General features: G+C 50.1%; 1 protein-coding gene across 4 annotated transcripts in view; it reads left to right on the forward strand.

The window, feature by feature from the left end:
• The window catches only part of GATA4 (GATA binding protein 4), a 79,471-nt gene extending 62,452 nt beyond the window's left edge, over positions 1-17,019 (forward strand). For 3 of the 4 annotated variants that reach the window (XM_060411039.1, XM_042243551.1, XM_015093276.3), the window contains exons 3-7: positions 8,515-8,684; positions 9,612-9,737; positions 12,072-12,159; positions 13,957-14,105; positions 15,338-17,019. In XM_060411039.1, the coding sequence (XP_060267022.1) occupies positions 8,515-8,684; positions 9,612-9,737; positions 12,072-12,159; positions 13,957-14,105; positions 15,338-15,520 (716 nt within the window). In that variant the 3' untranslated portion in view covers positions 15,521-17,019. The remainder of the gene's footprint in view (positions 1-8,514; positions 8,685-9,611; positions 9,738-12,071; positions 12,160-13,956; positions 14,106-15,337) is intronic. The other variant, XM_027964616.2, reaches the window with a different exon arrangement.
• Positions 17,020-18,410: the final 1,391 nt, after the last annotated feature.

The raw sequence follows: 18,410 nt of genomic DNA on the forward strand, positions 1-18,410 counted from the left end.
GAGGCGGAGGGCTGCAGGACAGGGTGTCTCTTGGATGCCGCAGCTGACAGAGTCCTCACTCATGTCTGCAGGGTTCTTCCCCAGGCCCCTTGGGGAAGCCTCTGGGCAGCTCATCCACTGGGTAAAAATGGACAGGATGTGGGAAGGGGGAGCCCACAGAGGACCAGGAGACCACTTGGCAAAACAGTGTTTGTAAAAACATTTATTGTTAGAAGGATAAAATATCAACATTAGGAAGAGTTTTAAAATCGAAATTAAAACACAACACAATCTTTTGAGTGTCTCTTTCTTTGTTTATTTGTCTACTTTGAAGACAGTTTCCCAAGCCCATGCATCACAAGTGGAAAGGGGCCATGGGGATCCTCTCCCGGGAGTCTACATGTGTTTCGCTTATAGATACAGCAAGCAAAGTAAATATGCTCAGAACCTAACGCCGCGGATAACCATGAGGCGGTCTGTATCCTTCATGGACTTAACCGTGCACAATGCGGGAGGCTCAGGACACCATGCTCACCAAGGATCAACTGTGAGTTCTAAAGCACCCAGAGGGCTTCCCTGGTTGTTCAGTGGTAAAGAACCCACCTGCCGGTGCAGGTGGTGCAGGTTTGATTCCTGATCCAGGAAGATCCCGCAGGCCATGGAGCACCTGAGCCCACAAGCTGTAACTACTGAGCTTGTGCTCCAGGGCCCAGGAGACAACTGCTGAGCCCGTGTACTGCAGCTAGATGAGCCCTCGCGCCCTAGAGCCCGTGTTCCTAAACCAGAGCAGCCGCCGGGGTGAGAGACCTGAGCACTGCAACTAGACAGCAGCCCCCGCGCCGAAACTAGAGGGAAACTCGCACAGCAGCAAAGACACGGCCAAGTAAACAAATACAAACCTAAAGCTCCCAGAAATTTCTCCCACGTCAGCGACTACCCCTTCAGTCATGGGGAAATCTTTACACGCTAATTATATCCCTATACCTGGGGACTCTTGAGGGTCACAGAGAGGCAGGCCAGGAGGCATTTCCCAAGCTGGTGTGCTGAACGGCATTGAAACGCACATGCCTTGAGATGCTTCTGTGATGCAGGTGAGCTGGGTAAACAGGCATACGTCGGTGCTGGACTTCTTGTGGTCCTCGCTGCTAACATGTCATGTCACAACTGTCTTGCACATAGTGATTTTTTAATTGCTCATGTTCAAAAATCACTGTCTGCTACTGGGAGGAGAATCAGGCCCCCGGCAAGATGGTCAAGCCATCCATCTGCCGGCAGGACCTGGTGGAACTCTGGGCCCACGGTTAAGAGACTGGCCAGTCTCTCTGGGTTGAAATCTGAGCTCCTCTATTTACTGGACAAGACTTAACTTCTCTGAACCCCACTAACATACCTCTTTCGGGCCTCCCTCCCACTCTGTCCCTGCTGTGAATGCAGACCAAACAGGAATGGAGGTGGATGCTTGGGAGCCTGTAGAGCTTCAAGAAAGGATCAGTTGGTCCACAGAATGGAAAAGCTTGTCTCTTCCCACAGCTGCTTCTGTGTCATCACTGGTTGCCCCACGGAGTCTTTCTCTGTGTGACGTGTCATTTTTCTTAACATATTCAGTTCAGTCACTCAGTTGTGTCTGACCCTTTGTAACCCCATGGACTGCAGCATGCCAGGCCTCCCTGTCCACCACCAACTCCCAGAGCTTGCTCAAACTCAAGTCCATCGAGTCGCTGATTCCATCCGTCTCATCCTTTGTCATCCCCCTCTCCTCCTGCCTTCAATCTTTCCCAGCATCAGGGTCTTTTCCAATGAGTCAGTTCTTCACATCAGGTGGCCAAAGCATATGAGGTGGTATTAATTCTTGGCAGCATGATGTCCTTTCAGGATGTCCTTGCTTACTTGTGATTATTTTCTTAACCTGACTCATTCTTTAACTCTCACCTCAAGTCCAAAGCCAGGCTCCTCGGTAAATGCTACTGGAGTGTGTGTGTGTGTTGGTGGCCAGGTTCCTCGGTAAATGCTACTGGAGTGTGTATGTGTGTTGGTAGACATCTATTTCCAGTACGATTACAATAGTCATCTGAATAAAAGTTTAAAGGTCTCTCATATCGCTCAGTCGATATTAAGAAATGTAGTTCAGGGACTTCCCTGGGGGTCCAGTGGTTACGGCTCTGTGCTTCCACTGCAGGGGACATGGGTTCGATCCCTGGTCCAGGAGCTAAGATCCTATAAGCCACATGGTGCGGCAAAAAAAAAGTAGGAAGAAAGGAAAGAAAGAAAAGGAAATGTAGTGGGTCTCATGTTTCATGCAGATTCTTCTCAGCTTCCTTGTTTGTAAATTGCTAAAGCTATCCCGCCCCTCGTGGGTCAGGGTTGGGATGTAGTGGGTACTCTCTGTGCATCTCCCACGTGCCCTGCCGGGCGCTCAGAGGCAGGCCCCCAGCTCCCGCTCCGCAGGGCAGCTCCAGCCCGGCCCAGCAAGAACCGCTTCTGTTTAGCAGGAGCTTCCAAAATAGGTGCTCTAATCCTGCCAGCCAGCCGGTCGCTGCCTGAGCTGTGTCTGCCCTCCCCGCCCAGCTGCCTGTCACCGGCCGGGCCTGACGAAGCCCAGAAGACCGAAGGCTCAGTCGCTGCCCAAAAACCTTGGGATTTGTTTGCTGCTCGTGCCTCAAACCAAGGCGCCAGCCCAGGGACAGAGCCTGGCCTGTCGGGAAATCGAAGCACAGTGTCCGCTGAACTTTGGATGGGACTCGGGGCTGGGCTTCAGCAGGGGACATCTGAGTGGGGCTGGACGTCCTGAAGCCCCTTTGGCTCTGTCCCATCTCTGGGCAGCCCCTCCGCTCTGTTCACCCGGCCTGGCCTCGCACCCACTCTGGCCTTGATTTTGCACCACTGAATTAGTGCTCTGGGCATGGGTAATTTCCATTGTGTTTGTGTGTCTTCCCTCCCCAGATAGACTGCAGAGTGACCTGGGACAGCTGAGGATGTGCTGGGGGTGGGCGTGAGGGGTGGGGCTTGGTGATGAAGCCCAGGCTTCATGGCAATTTGCCGCATTTAATAAAATTATTTGCTTTGAGTTGTGCATCCCCAGCTAGATCAAGACAACTTAGGGCAGAGATTTTTGCCCCAGTTTTGCCTAATATGGGCTTCCCTGGTGGCTCAGACAGTAAAGAATCTGTCTACAATGCAAGAGACCTGGGTGGAAAAGATCCTCTGGAGAAGGGAATGGCAACCCACTCCAGTATTCTTGCCTGGAGACTTGCCGTGGACAGAAGAGCCTGGTGGGCTACAGTTCTTGGGGTCACAAAGACTTGGGGATGACTGAGCAACTAACACTTCCACATTTTATGCTTTGCCTAGTATATCTCTATGTCCAGCACTTGCTTCAAAGGCAGGCAGAGCAGACACATACACGGCAGGTATCTGGGCTCTGGTGCCCCCACCAGAAGCACAGGCACCTGGTGCACTCAGCATCTGAGGACTGGGGGAGAGGAGGGTCTCTTCTCTCCCAGCTCTGGCTCAAGACCCAGCAAGTGGTAGCCCCCCTGAAGAGGGAAGGCATGAGGGGCACCTTTGCAGCACAGCAGAGCCAGCTTTGCTGCTCCAACCCAGCGGCTGGCATGAACATGGCCAAGTCCATCAGCCTGAGCTCGCGCTCTCTGTCTGTAGGGAGACAAAACAGCTTTCTCGCAGTACCCAGTGGATGCTGCCAACTGTGATCCCGGCCTCTGAGTCCTCTCACTTCTCCCCCACCACCTCCCCTCTCTTCCTCTCCCATCAGCCCCTCTCCCAGCCCTGACTTGCTGGCCAGCCTGTGGGTGGGTTCCCCAAGATTGATGGAGGCGGCCGGGAGAGGTCAGCTCCCAGCCCGTGTTTGCGTCAGCTAGCCATGGGGGAAGTCAGGGTGGGATCCTTCAACCTCCTGGCCCACATTTTTCTTGCAGGCACTTGGGTGGGCGTAGTCTGCCTTAATTCCTAGGCATATCCGTACTATTAATAAATTGGACACAGAACAAACCAGGCTGGGTTTGTGCCCCTCCTTTAAAACATTTTTTAAATTGGGCATGGATGGAAGTGAGGAGTTAAATCCCCAGTCCTGGGGTGAGGGCTCAATTCATTTTCTGCTTTTGGTTGCTAAAATGATCATGAATTAAGAGTTCCCATGAGGAGCAGCCCCAGACCAGTCAACCTGCCTGCAAGTTCACTCTGCCTATGAGTCTCAAACTGGGTCAAGTCTGAGAGTGATACACCTTACAATTGAGAAAAGGTCAGATTTCCAAATCTAGCTCTTCTGTCTGTTCCTTCTCCCCAAATCCCAGCTCCCAGTTTCTCCCTGGTTGTTCCCACTCTCTCCCAACCCCTCCAGCCCTGACAATAACCCATCACTGTTATCTCATTGGGTGTTTGCAGACCTCTTTACAGCCATTGTTGTGAGTTTTTTTTTTTTCCTTTTATTTGCAAAGTACTTTACAACTTTTATTACAAGTCTTTCCTCTGAATATGGGGTAATACTGACCCACTTCTGAGAGCTGGATTCCCATTGCCTAGGTGGTTGGTCTGGATCCCAAGATGCCCGGCACTGGGTGGGTGGGGCTTTTGATGGCCATGGCCTTCCTCGTTAGAAATCCGGCTGCTGCCCACTTGCCCTCGGGAAGTCCCACCCAGGGCACGTCTATGTAATGAGGCGGTTGTTACCAAGGTTCACACAGATGTCAGTGCTGGTTTGGGGCTCCCAGCCTGTCGCCTCCCACCTCCCCCAGCGCGGGAGCTCAGCAGCAGTGTTTGAACTTGCTTTCCCTTCTTCGGCCCATCAGGATCCTGCTTGTGTCAGATGTAAGAGAATAAAAGGTCCCTTCCCCCATGGCATAGTGGGAGTTGCTGCAAATGATCAAAAATTTTTGTTTTCTGATTTTTTCATCATATTTAAAAGCTAAGCAATTATAACATTTCAGAATGATGCTTTGAAAAATGAACAAGCCACACAATTTATTAGCCTAATTTAAGAAGCCCCTTCCTGGCGGTCTCAGCTGCCCTCACAGTGTATAGGATGTTTTGCAGGTTGCATTTTTTATTTAGCATGGGAGGTAGGCATTTTTCTCTATCATTGGGTTGTCTCATTTACGTCTGTGTAACATTCCATTGGGTAGGTCAGGTGACAAGACCTGGTAGAAGACTTGGAGACTTTGCCCATTTGGAGGTGTGGGTTGTAGGCAGACATAGTGTGTTTATGATGCTTTTAGGAAGCTCGCCCTTAACAGCTTTCCTCTGGCTGCTTAACGCCTGACTCTTCACTCTGGGTCAGACTTCGGTGCCTTCTACCTCAGACAAGCAGTCTCTGCCACCATAATACCCAACTTGCTTCAGATATGTGTCCCAGGGCCTCCCTGGTGGCCCCATGGTACAGAATCCACCTGCCAATGCAGGAGACACGGGTTCCATCCCTGGTCTGAGACAATCTCATGCCGTGGAGCAACTGAGCTCATGTTCAGCAACAAGAGAGGCCACCGCGATGAGAAGCCCCTGTATACCCAGAGCACTGCAACTAGGGAGTAGCCCCCACTTGCCACAACTAGAGAAGGCCCTTGTGCATCGATGAAGACCCAGCACAGCCCCCCCCCCATTTTTTTTTTAAAGATACATGGCCCAAATGAGTTCATTTATACTGTTATTCATTGCTGATACTCTGGCCCAGTTTGCCCAACCAGGGCATTGGTGTTCATAGCTCCTATGACCTCTATCAGAGTGCTTAAATAGCAGGTACTCAGTAAATATTTGTCAGTGACAAATACATACTTGCCGACCTCCAGTGCCTTTCCCCAGCCTGTAAAATAGTTGCTTGACTGTGTAACCCATTCCGTGTGGCAGGTGAGAAGGTGTTTCTAACACAAACCTTGGTGTTGGGTTCTCAACGCGTCAGGCTAGTAACCAGCAGAGAGACTGGAACTGCTGGGGAGGCTCCTGGGATGAGACCTTGTCTGGGATGTAAAACAGTAAGGGTGAAGAGAAAAGGGAATGTTCCCTCCAAAAAAAGAGGAATGGATTGAGAAACCTCTGTGCAGCCTTCTTTAAATGAACCGGAACATAGGAAAGAGGTTGGTTTGCTCATCTTTAAAAGGAGAAGACTGTGACTCTTTATCTGTGAGAGGCACGTTCTGAAATATTTATTAGTGAAATGGCAGAAAGTCTGAGTTTCTTTAAAAATAAAATCAGGTAGGGAAAGTGGGTAGAGGTATACATGAGACAAGATTGGCCACAAAATGTTGAAAGCTGGATGGTAATTAAATAAGAGTTCGTTTTCCCATTTGGGCCACATTTGGGCCTGAAAAAAAAAAAAGAAGAATTGAGTTGTACTGGGTTTGGAATGGGAAGGTGCTGTGGAAAGCCTCTGTCCGGAGTTAGACCCGAATGCGGAGTATGTATTTTGAGGCTGTAGCGCCATCTAGTGTTGATTCCAAACACGCTACAAATGAGGACATTGCAAGCGCCTCTCCTTGGTCTGAGGGCCTTTTATGAACTCCCTTGGCCTTTCCAGCCCTCTCACCAAAAGGCTGGGTCAGGGCAGCAGGGCAAGCAGGCAAGGATGGGGTGGCAGTGGTGGGTGGAGGGTGACGTGCAGGTTGTTGACGCCTGCCCCAGGTTTGGGAAAGGAAAGCTGAGTACAGGAGTCGTCATGCCATGTGGGGCTCTGAAGGCCAGTGACCTTGCTGGAGGGTTCTCAGTGTGACCTGGGTGCAAAAATAGCCTCTCTTGTGACTGTGTGTGCTCAGCTCCCCAGACTGAGCAAACAGCCCCTCACACCTGCACACTATTGACTCACAGTTACTTGTTTGCAGGTGCAAATGACTGTTTGTGTACCCAGACTTGAGGGGAGGGCCCCCCACCATCCTTTTCTCTCTTAGCTCATGTTCCCTTAGAGCAGGTAGTGGGCCCACAGAACTGGCAGAATGTGAGACCTTAACCCCCAGGGCAAGGGGGCTAAGTCCTGATGGCAGAGAAAGGTGTTACCCTCCTCCTCAAGTCTCCCCGTGAACTAGAGAAAAATCCACTCTTGCTTCTCGTAGTAGGATGAGAACAATCTGGACACCAGAATGGCTGTATTTAGGGACAGAAAATTAGAAAGTACATAAAATTTGCCAAAATAGGAAGCAATACTGTGGAGTCAGAGAGACTTCTGGGAGTTCTTAACCAGGCTTTATATAGATAACAGGGAATAAGAAAACTGGCCCAACCTATCTCAGCAGGATGACATGAGTGAAATATGTCAGTTGTTACATTCTATAGACATTAGGACTTCCTTGGTGGTCCAGTGGTTAAGACTTTGAGCTCCCGATGCAGGGAGCTTGAGTTCGATCCCTGGTCAGTGAACTAGATCCCACATGCTACAACTAAGACCCAGTATGGCCAAATCAGTCAATCAATCAATCAATAAGTAAATATTTAAAAATTTCTATAGACCATGGAAGACAAAGGGGATGGGGAGGGAGGGGCATGCGGGGGAGGGAGGGGCATGTGATCGAGTGCAGGGGAGTGGCAGGGATGGCCACGTTCCTGTGGACGGGTTCCACTCTAAGGCATCATTGCTCATAATATGCACCTTTATTTCTTTGTTCCAGTAAGCAAGAAAAATGTCAGACTTGGACATAGCATAATCATACAGATATTGAAATGAGAAAAATGAATTACAACCTTCTCATGCAGGGAAGTTTGAAAATTTCAAGAGCTTTCAAAAAAGAGAGTCCCTTTGGCTCAGTAATTCTATATCTAGGGGAATATCCTGAGAAATAACCAGAAATGCTAAGAGTGGTTTACCGAATGAGCTGTGTCTACAAAAATCAGAAACTGGGTAATGGCTTAGTAAAAATTCAGTGAGAATAAAGGATGGTGCATTTCTGTGATGGAATAATCTACACTAAAGTTTCTGAAGAATTTCTAATATGGGAAAATGCTTTGATATGAACTGAAAAGACAGGCTCAAAATGACATGGCCTGACCTCAAGTAGGCAAACCTATGTCAATATATAAAGTATTACCAAGGATGTAATAGAACAAACTTAATAACATGGTGATCTTTGAGTTATAGGATTACATGTGTCTCCTATATTCTTTTCACACATTTCAGCATTTAACTTTCTTGAAGTAAATATTTATTATCTTTTTACTGAAAAGAAACTGAAATCTCAATTCTGAAAGGAAAAAAAGAGAGAAAGAAGGTCTTGAGTGGAACTCAGTGTCGGGTGAGACCCCAGCTCTGAAGGAGCGGGAGGTCCAGGTGCTGGTGGTTTCTGCCGCCCTCCCTTCCTGTTGTTGCAACCAGGGAGAGCCCTGCTGTGTCTGTGATGTCGGCGCTAAAATGTCCACCCCCCAGGACAGGCCTCGGAGCCGGTCCTCCAGGGTGAGGGCAGAGTGAGGAAGAACATTGCAGCCCAAGGTGACCCGTCTGCCCCTCCTTGCAAGGAAAGGCCATTGTTACTGTGGTCTCTGGGTTGTCCGATGTGAGATTTCCGGGCGTAAGCAGAGAGCTAATCCTCTGTGTTGCTTCCCACCCAGTAGACATGTTTGATGACTTCTCGGAAGGCAGAGAGTGCGTCAACTGCGGGGCCATGTCCACCCCTCTGTGGCGGCGGGACGGGACGGGACATTACCTGTGCAACGCCTGCGGCCTCTACCACAAGATGAACGGCATCAACCGGCCCCTCATCAAGCCCCAGCGCCGCCTGGTAAGCCGGGGCCTGGTGCCGCGGGGCCAGCGCAGGGCGCAGGGGGCTTGCGTCTCTGCTTCTCTCAGTTCCTGGCTTCGGGCTCAGCCTCGGTGGGAAGCTCCTGGTTTCGAATCTGGGGGTTTCAAGTTATCTGTCAAAGAAGGTGCAGGTTGAAGGGTTGGGTGGGTGGCGAAGAGTCACTTCTTCCACCTTCAGTGTTAGTTTGAACTGTGAGGATGATCCAGCCGTTTAGTTCAACCCCTTAGTTATGCAGAAGTGAAAAGTGAGGCTATGCCTTGCCCGCGTTGTGTGGTGTGTCTCCTGTGCTCACGTCAACCCCATGAGGAAGGCCGACTCTTCCTTTTTATGTTGTGACTTCCTCCGTTTTCAGTTGATCTGCTGACAAACCCAAAGATTATGTGAGGGTGTGCTGGGCCCTGTGGCTGGGGAGGAGATAGAAGCAAGTTTTGGCTCCTAATTTCCTGGTCATTCCCACCATGATTTAATTTTGACCAATAGCTTTCACAGATACTAGGGAAGGAAGAACAGAGGGGATAAACCGTGGAGCTTGCTTCCCTCTCTTGAAGTCAGTGTTTGAAGTCTCTGGGATACAGTAATTGTCAACTCCCACCCCTGAGGCCCAGGTTAATTCAACTTTGGGGAGAAGTTTTACTGCCTACAGTGCCCAGTGGTTGCTGGGCTCTTCCCTGACGTGAGTGACTGATAGTGTCGCTGACGCAGCAGGAATGACCAGGATTTGCTGTCTCCGGCAGCCCAGCCCTCGGTCCCATGCACCCGTGAAAGGCTGGGGCACCCGATTCCCAGCATCCGGGCATCGCAGCACCGGAGCATCCCTTGCAGTGGCCCCGCCCCGCGGTTGCTCCTGGTGAAGCAGATGCCGCGGCACCTGCCTTGGGCCTGAAGGGTCTGTCTCCTGTGTTGCAGTCTGCCTCGCGCCGAGTGGGCCTTTCCTGCGCCAACTGCCAGACCACCACCACCACGCTGTGGCGCCGCAACGCCGAGGGCGAGCCAGTGTGTAATGCCTGCGGCCTCTACATGAAGCTCCATGGCGTAAGGCTCCCTGCGCACCACGTCCCGTACTCCACAGCTTGGGTCTCATCCCTCTTCTTCCCCACAGATCATAATTCATTGTCTCCTTCTTACATATACTTCAATCTGGAAGGTCCAGAGTCTATTAAGGCTGCTGAAACAATGCCATAGCCTGGGCAGCTGGGGTTTCCTGCATTGCAGGTGGATTCTTTACTGACTGAGCCCCTGGGAGGCCCACGGGGCAGCGTGTGTGTGTGTGTGTGTGTGTGTGTGTGTGTGTGTTAGTCATTCAGTCATGTCCGACTCTTTGCAACCCCAGGGACTGGAGCCTGCCAGGCTCCTCTGTCCAAGGGAGATTCTCCAGGCAAGAATTCTCCAGGCAAGTTCTCTGGAGTGGGTAGCCATTCCCTTCTTCAGGGATCTTCCCTACCCAGAGATCTAACTCAGGCCTCCTACATTCCAAATGGATTCTTTACTGTCTGAGCCACCAGGGAAGCCCTCCTGAGCAGCTTAACCAACAAGAATTAATTTCTGTGGTTCTAGAAGCTGGAGGTCTGAGATCAGAGGCCAGATCAAGGGAGGACCCCCTGTTTGGTGGCAGACTTCTTACTGTGTCCTTACATGGTGGAAGGGGCAAGGATGCTGTGGGGTCTCCTGTATAAGGCCACTAATCCCATTCATCAGGGCTCAACCTCATGACCTCATCATCTTCCAAAGGCACCACCTCCTAACACAATCACCTTGGATTACAGGTTTGTGAACATATCAGTTTGAGGAGGATACACGTTCAGACCATAGCAGAGACATTGCTAGGGAACATCACTTCCATCTTTAATACTACATAAGTCTAATTCCTGTTTTACTGATGGAGAGACTCAAAAGTAGTCTGTATATGTGGTAGTATGATATATAACAAAGGTAACAATTCAATGGATGAAGAATAGGTTTTTAAGAATGCTTGTACTGACACAGTCTGAAACACAAAAATGAAACTTGGCCTCTACCTCCTACCAAAACCAAAAATAAACTTGGGTGTATTAAAGATATAAAACGTAAAACTTCTTTAAAAAGGGACAGTAAAAATACTAGAAGAAAATGTAGAAGGTCAGGTTATGTAACCTGGGGGATGGGAGGAGAGCTCTTCTTCAGCAAGTTTTCAAAGCTCTTAAGCCATAAAAAGATCTATTTGATTGTATACCGACTCATATTAGTATATGGGAAAAGATACCCCAAGAAAGTACAACCAGGGGGTAAGGGGAGAGGAAAATAAGGAGTTCCTGTTTAATGAGCAGAGAGTTCAGTTTTGCAAGATGAAAGCGTTCTGGAGATGAATGGCGGAGACGGTTGCATAGCAGTGTGAATATGCTTGAGTGTTGAACTATACATTTAATAATGCTTAAGGTGGTAAGTTTTATGTGGCTTGCATTTTATGACAATGTTTTTAAAGTACTAATATGGGTGGGGGTGCACATGAGGGCAGGATTCTTCTGAAGTCAGGATGGTGTTCAAGAAGGCTCCAGGTGGGCGGAGGGGAGGAGGGCTGGGTGGGAAGGACGCTTTCCTCCAGAGGTGGAGGTGCTGTCTCATCTGACTAGGTTGACCGGAAGGCAGTTCAAGTTCACGTATGCTGCTGCCGCCTTTTATTTCTCAGCCACTCTGGTGGCTTAGTCCTCTGACCACAGAATGAACCTGGGCCCTTGGTAGTGAGAGTGCAGAGTCGTAACCACTGGACTCTCAGGGAATCCCCCACACTTCTTTCTTTAACAATTCCATGTTCATATCTGAAAAGTGGTTGTGGCTTTTCCTTTGGTATTTGCAGGTGTGGCCTGTATTAGTCCCATAGGAGAGACTAGCATAGACCAGGGACTGAACGATTTGGTTGGCCAGGCCTGAAAGAACCCAGATGTAGGCAAGGTACACTATTTTAAAATACTAGAAAGAGGACCCTGCCAGTCTGCCACTTTCCCTCCCCCAGTCCAAGGCAGAGTTCAGTGTTTTTATTTTTCTGTTTTCCCACATCACCTATAAATCTGGTTATTTTCTATTTGTCTGTCTTTCCCAACACACTGTGAACTCTACAGGCAAGGAACTGTGTCTTTAAGTCTGTTTCCCCAGGGTCTAGTACAGTATCCCAAAATGTAAGTGTTCAACTCATCTTTTTAATAGAATTGATTTCTTGCTCAAAAGGAATTCCAGGCCTGATTCACTTAGACTCAGTGCCAGAGTTTGTAGAGGAATTGTACAGATCTGGCCTTCCTAGTGTGTATTTGTGTGAGTGTGTGTGCGTGTTGTGTAAATACTGTCACAGATCATGTACAACTGGAAAACCATGTGTGTTGACTTGCAACCTCCTAGGTCCCCAGGCCTCTTGCAATGCGGAAAGAGGGGATTCAAACCAGAAAACGGAAGCCCAAGAACCTTAACAAATCAAAGACACCAGCAGGTGAGAAAAAGATCTCTGTGTAATTCTATGAATAACTCAGTAGCCCTCAGGGTGAATGAGCATCGTGTATGCTCATGCGGGCCAGCCCAGGCTGCAGAGGTGTGATGATAGCATCATCCATTTCTCGCCTTTCAGGACAGAATGAATAACTTAATGCAAAAGTAACACTGCATTGGAACGTATTGGGAGCTTTTAAAGCAAGCTCAGTTCTTGTCATGGCCGGATTTTTGCCAGTTGCAAAGATTGCGGAGGTCCAGCTAGACTGGTCTCAGAGGAAAAAGGAAAATTCCTCAGTCCCTCCATCTTTAGTGCTGCAGCTACTCAAGAACTCAAGTCCTTTTGGTTCGCTTTGGTTCGCTTTGGTTCGCTTTGGGGTCAAGAAACACAGGGGCCATGAGTTGTGTTCAGTTAGATTTGGATATTGATTTGAAAGCTAGTGTATAATTGACATTGTGTGTACTTTGTGCTCTATAAACCTCCTTCACAAATACTGTCTCCTTGATCCTTAAAGACCCTCACTAGACCCCATTTATGATCCCCATTTTACTAATGAGCAAGCTGAGGCTCAGAGAGGGCAGTGACTTAACAAGGGTCACATAGCTGTGAATGGGTAGAGCTGGAATTAAAACCCCCTGTGGTTTCACTTAGGAAATATGGATATTCTGTTCAATATACACTCTGCCTCTCAATTTCTAGATTTCAAGATGAGGACTACTTGGGTCCCCTACCAAGAGCATTCCCTGCTTGACTGACATGTACACACAGCTATATTTAAAATGGATAACCCACAAGGACCCACTGTGTAGCACAGGGGACTCTGCTCAATGTCATGTGGCAGCCTGGATGTGAGGGGAGTTTGGGGGAGAATGGACACATATATATGTATGATTGAGCCCCTTTGCTGTCCACCTGAAACTATCACAACATTGTTAATCAACTAAACTCTAATACGAAATAAAAAGTCTAAAAAAAGAGCACTTCCTTCTCAGTCAGTACCACTGTCAAAGATTTTACTGGAAAATGTGGCAGGGGCAGAGAAAATAAGTCAGCTGATCTGATGGAAATTTTATCTTCTAATGTAAGGCCTGACAAGTTCGGATGACTTTCCCTGTTCCACTACTGAGAACATGACCGAAGTGCTCCTTTTCCAGATTCCACAGTGGCTTGCCCCTTCTGGCAGTCACGTATTATTAGAACGTGCAGTGTCTCATAGCTGGTCCCCGGCCTTTCCCCCTCCTCGCACACTGTGTGTATGCCCAGCACCTTCCCCTGGGAACTTCATCTCTTTACATGGTGGAGTCCTGGAGGATCAGGTGTACGATCCCCCATCAGAAACTCCAAACCTAGGGAGCTAGATTTGGCAGCAAGACGTAATCTGAACTGACACAGGCTATTTATAATCTTTATTTATCCCATGTGTGAGTATTCACATTTTGCTGGAGAACTATTAATGTATTTAATTACTGGGTGTTGTCCCAGACCCTGCCACAGGTATTCTATAATATACAGGTCTTGCCCCATTTAAAATCCAAAAGTTTTGAATCCTGAGACATATGTGGCCCCAAGGATCTGGGATAAGGGGGGATGAGCCAGTCACCTGAAGAAGTTCCCTTGAAATTCTGCTGCTCCTGCTTCATCATGAGAATGACCACCCTGGCCTGATGAAGGGCCCTGCTTCTTCTCTCCCCAGCAAGTGACACAGAGCCATTAGCGCTGATCTGCCCCAGCTGGCTCCAAGGGCCACCATCCATGTGTCCCGGGCCCTGGGCTGGGTGTCCTGACTCTGCCTTGTTCCAGGTCCCTCAGGCAGTGAGAGCCTCCCTCCCACCACCAGCGCTTCCAGCAGCTCCAGCAGTGTGGCCGCCAGCAGCAGTGAGGAGATGCGCCCCATCAAAACAGAGCCCGGGCTGTCATCCCACTACGGGCCCAGCAGCTCCCTGTCGCAGGTACTGCCCATGGGGAAGTAGACTCCAGGTGGCCAGGCCCCCAGCCAAGGCAAGGGGCTGTCCACACAGGGGTATATTTCAGCATATCTGATCAAGCTACAACGATTTGGAAACACAACCGTGATACACTCTGTGCCACGCTTCCCTGGTAGCTTAATGGTAAAGAACACGCCTGCCAATGCTGAAGACGCAGGTTTGATCCCTGGGTTGGGAAGAACCCCTGGAGAAGGAAATGGCAACCCACTCCAGTACTCTTGCCTGGGAAATCCTGTGGACAGAGAAGCCTGTCCAGGGAGTTGCAAAGAGTCACACACGACTTAGTGACTAAACAGCAACACCTGTGCCAGGGCCAGTGAAGACGGGCTGGCACACAGCATGACTGCAACCCGAATTAGACTGTGGGCTCGCTAGGGGAAGTGGCAAACCCATCCCAGGCTGTGGGAAGCAGAATGGGGCTTTCTAAGCAAGTCTTTCTCCTCAGTGAGGGTGGCTTGACCTTGACGGTAGGTAGATTTTAACAGTAGGATGAGGTCCCTCCTGGCCTGTGGAAGCTGCAGCGGGCAGGGTGGGAGGCTTGGGGTTGATGAGGGATCACAGGCAGGATGCTATTGTAATGAGAGCTGGCTGCAGGTCCAGCTTCACACACGTGTCCAGAGATGGGCCAGCGGGACCCTCATGTCCCTCTGTCAGATATGATGGCAACCCTACTCCTCCACCCTCTTCCCTCTGTGGCTCCCCAATTTGGGACCAGAATCCCTCCAAACTTGGTCATAGTCTCCCATTAATTGATCTCTTCTCCTCCTGTACTTGAGGTGAGCATGTCCTAGTGAGCTTTCTGCTGTCAGAGTGAAGAGAAACTGGTCCTGTGGGGCCAAGAGAGCCAGGAGCCCCTTCTGGGCAGGGGGGAATGGCTTCTATTTGGAAAATAGACATTGATGGTGCTAAGATTATAGAAAATGTCTGATGCGATCATCAAAGGCGTCTGAGAAACCAGAAGTTACTGGGTCAGTGCTCAGAAGCAGCTGGTCAGTCAGGAAGATCCCTTGCCTCTCATACCTCAGGGGTCAGGGGGCCAGCAGTGCGGCATGGTACCTCTCCCGCCCTTGTCTTTTGACCCTGTCCTCTGGTCCCCTTCCTGGGGTGGGAGTCAGCCTGGGCACAGCTACAGAGCAGGGCTCTTCTCTGCGGTAGGAAGGATCCCGCTGATAGTATCTTATACCTTTCACTTTCAGACGTTCTCGGTCAGCGCGATGTCCGGCCATGGGTCCTCCATCCACCCGGTCCTCTCCGCTCTGAAGCTCTCCCCGCAAGGCTACGCGTCCTCTGTCAGCCAGTCACCACAGGCCAGCTCCAAGCAGGACCCTTGGAACAGCCTGGCCTTGGCTGACAGTCATGGGGACATAATCACTGCATAATATCACCCCTTCCCTCTTCGGATTCCTGCCCGGACTTGGGGACACGGGGGACAGCAGAGATGAGGCTCTGGGCTCCAGGGTGCCGGCCTGCTCTGTCTGGGATGACTCCAGACAACAACTGGGAAGAAACTTGAAGTCAATGATTTGCTTAGGGGATTTTAGCGCATACCTTTTTAAGGTGGGGGACTGGAGAGCTCAGACTCTGATCAGGAGGAGCCCACCACCCCCTTCACTAGGAGCACACCTCAGCCCCTCCCACGGAGCTGCAGACTTTTCTCATTTTCCTGCCCCGTCACCCCCGACAAGAGACGAGAAGTCCTCCCCTGTTTCCACCACTGCACCCAAGCTGGTGGCCTTTCCACGGTGCTGCGGGCACCGGGGATCCCAGGGCAGGTAGAGCGGGCATCTGTTGTTGGACCGCCCCGCGGCCGGTCCTGCCCTCGGCCAACACTCCCCTTCGGGCTCAGTGCGCCCGCATCCCTCATATTGAATCTTGACTCCAGAAACACTGCGTGTAGGGCCAGTGTTACCAGATGCTGCGTGGGGAGAGTGGCTTCCGCAAACTCGCTACCTGGCAACCTCGACTCCCTGCAAGTTCCTTCCGCGGCTCAAATCGCTCCTTCTCTTCACCCCCGCCCTCCTCGAGGCCTCTGCAAAGAAACTCCCCTCCGCTGCTCTCGGTGATTCTGCTCAGCCTGCAGTTTGAACTAGTCCCCGAATCCTGCTTCCGCCCGATCACGCTCAGGGGGGTTCCTAAGAACAAAAAAGGTTCTGCTGCTGGAGCGAATTTGACTAGCAGTCATCTAAGACTTGAGATCCTTCTGGACAGGATGTCTGGTGGACGGCCTCCCCCAACCAGGCTGGGGCTGCGCTGCGTGGGGCGGGGTTGTTGGCCTGGAACTTGCGGATGCGCTGTGGTTCCCTGGAAACACACGGGTTGCCTGGGCCGCGGGCCGAGTCCATCTGAGGGGCGCGCGCTGCCTGCACCCGCGTCCTTTCTCCAGCAGAAGGCGTCTGTCCAGGAGGCAAAAATGCTAGGGATTTTCCAATATATATTTAAACAAACACAACACAACTCATGGAAGAAAGACGACGAGCGATGAGAGAAGATACAAGGGCGCGAGGGGGCGCCTGCCGCTCCCTGGGTTCGGCAATCGGCCTCCTCTCCGCGTTCCTGTCTCTACTCTTCTACCCGTGACCCGGGGCTCGCGAAGTCGCTGCCTTCCGTGCCCTGGCTGCCCGCAGAGTGTAGCTGACTGGCCTTCCTCTGTGCTACTCCACAAACACCCAGCCCCCGCCCCGCAATCCTCCCGGCGGTAGCAGGGTTATCTTTAAACCCAAGATCTGTTTTAATCATCATTTACATCGGCTTTCTTTTACGAAAGCCGCCCCCCACCCCTTGTATACCCTTCCCTAACCCACAAAACTGCTAACGTTGTCTTAAGGTGAAATGGCTGTAAAATCAGTATTTAACTAATAAATTTATCTGTATTCCTCTTTCCCTTCTCCTCCTCCCTCCGCGGTGTTTTCTAAGAAGTTCACTGCTGCCCGTTGCAAAGCAATCCTGAGCCACCGAGGCCCCTTTGCTGAATCACTTCTCTGTCCACTCCTGTTGACAGTTGGCCGAGACTTCCTCTGTAGGTGCCGGGGGTTAGTGACAAGGACATGCATCTGAGCCCTGCTACTGACTAGTCTGTGACTCGACAGGTAACCTCTAGGTTTGGTTTCCTAGGGTGGGTTGAACCCAGCCCTTAACTGAAGTTCCTGTGGCCTTTTAGAAGTTGCTGCCCCAGGAAGGGGGCCATTTCTAGAGCTGCTGGCAAACACTGGTAGCTGAAGTGTGAAGGAGAGCTTCGAGGTAGTACTCACCAGTCCACCTTATTTTACACTACGTACTGGAGGGTCACACTGAGTTGTTTGCCATCTTCTCCATTATGGTTTAATCCAAACAAGCCCCCCAAGGGTTCCATACCAGTAGGAGAGGAGGGGAAAAACCTTTCCTTTGTCCATTTTGTCTTCACTTAGGCTTACAGACTTGCTTACTTGCTTCATCTTAAAAGTGGAGTGGGGTTGAGGGGGGTGACTCTAAGGTTTGTGGAAAAGAACCCAGACAGGCAAATCCGCTCCCACTCAGAACTGTTGGTAACAGCTTCCTGCCTCTCAGATGGCTTATACCCAGTTGGTAACTGAAGGTCTTTGACCCTTCACAGCACCCGCGTTATTTTTTGAGCAAGTGAGGATAAAAAACTATAACAAGCATTCGATATAAAATTGGAAAAGCCTTTAAACTGGCTATGAAATAGCCAAAGCTATTCAATGCATCTACCATCCAGAAAGATGAGTAATTGATAACTCTGGCAAAGAGTAGCAAAAAAGATTCAGAAGCAAAAATAAACCTACCAGGATTTATATTAGCCTTGGGGAAGATGTGTTTTCTGATGATGAAGTCTTAGCTGAAAACACTTTTGCCACTTCCCTTTAGGAATGGCTTTCAGAGAATGGATATATATATATACCTTCACACACAGTTCCAGAAGATTGACCTCATTCCTTATATGGTCATAACTTGTGCTTCACCCCAGATGGTAAAATCCAGCTTTATTTCATCCTCCTTGCTCACCAGACTGGGTTGATTTTTCAAATCAAATGTATCCTTAGAAGAGGTCAATAATAATGTTAGTTGCTCAGTCGTGTCTGACTTTTTGCGACCCCAATGTCTGTAGCCTGTCAGGCTCCTCTGTCCATAGAATTCTCCAGGCAAGAATATTGGAGTGGGTTGCCATTCCCTTCTCCAGGGGATCTTCCCAACCTGGGTCTCCTGCATTGCAGGCAGGTTCTTTTACCATCTGAGCCACCAGGGAGGCCCCAGGAGGTCAAGAGGAGGTCAAGT

Source organism: Ovis aries, chromosome 2 (assembly GCF_016772045.2).
Source record: "Ovis aries strain OAR_USU_Benz2616 breed Rambouillet chromosome 2, ARS-UI_Ramb_v3.0, whole genome shotgun sequence".
Taxonomy (NCBI): domain Eukaryota; kingdom Metazoa; phylum Chordata; class Mammalia; order Artiodactyla; family Bovidae; genus Ovis; species Ovis aries.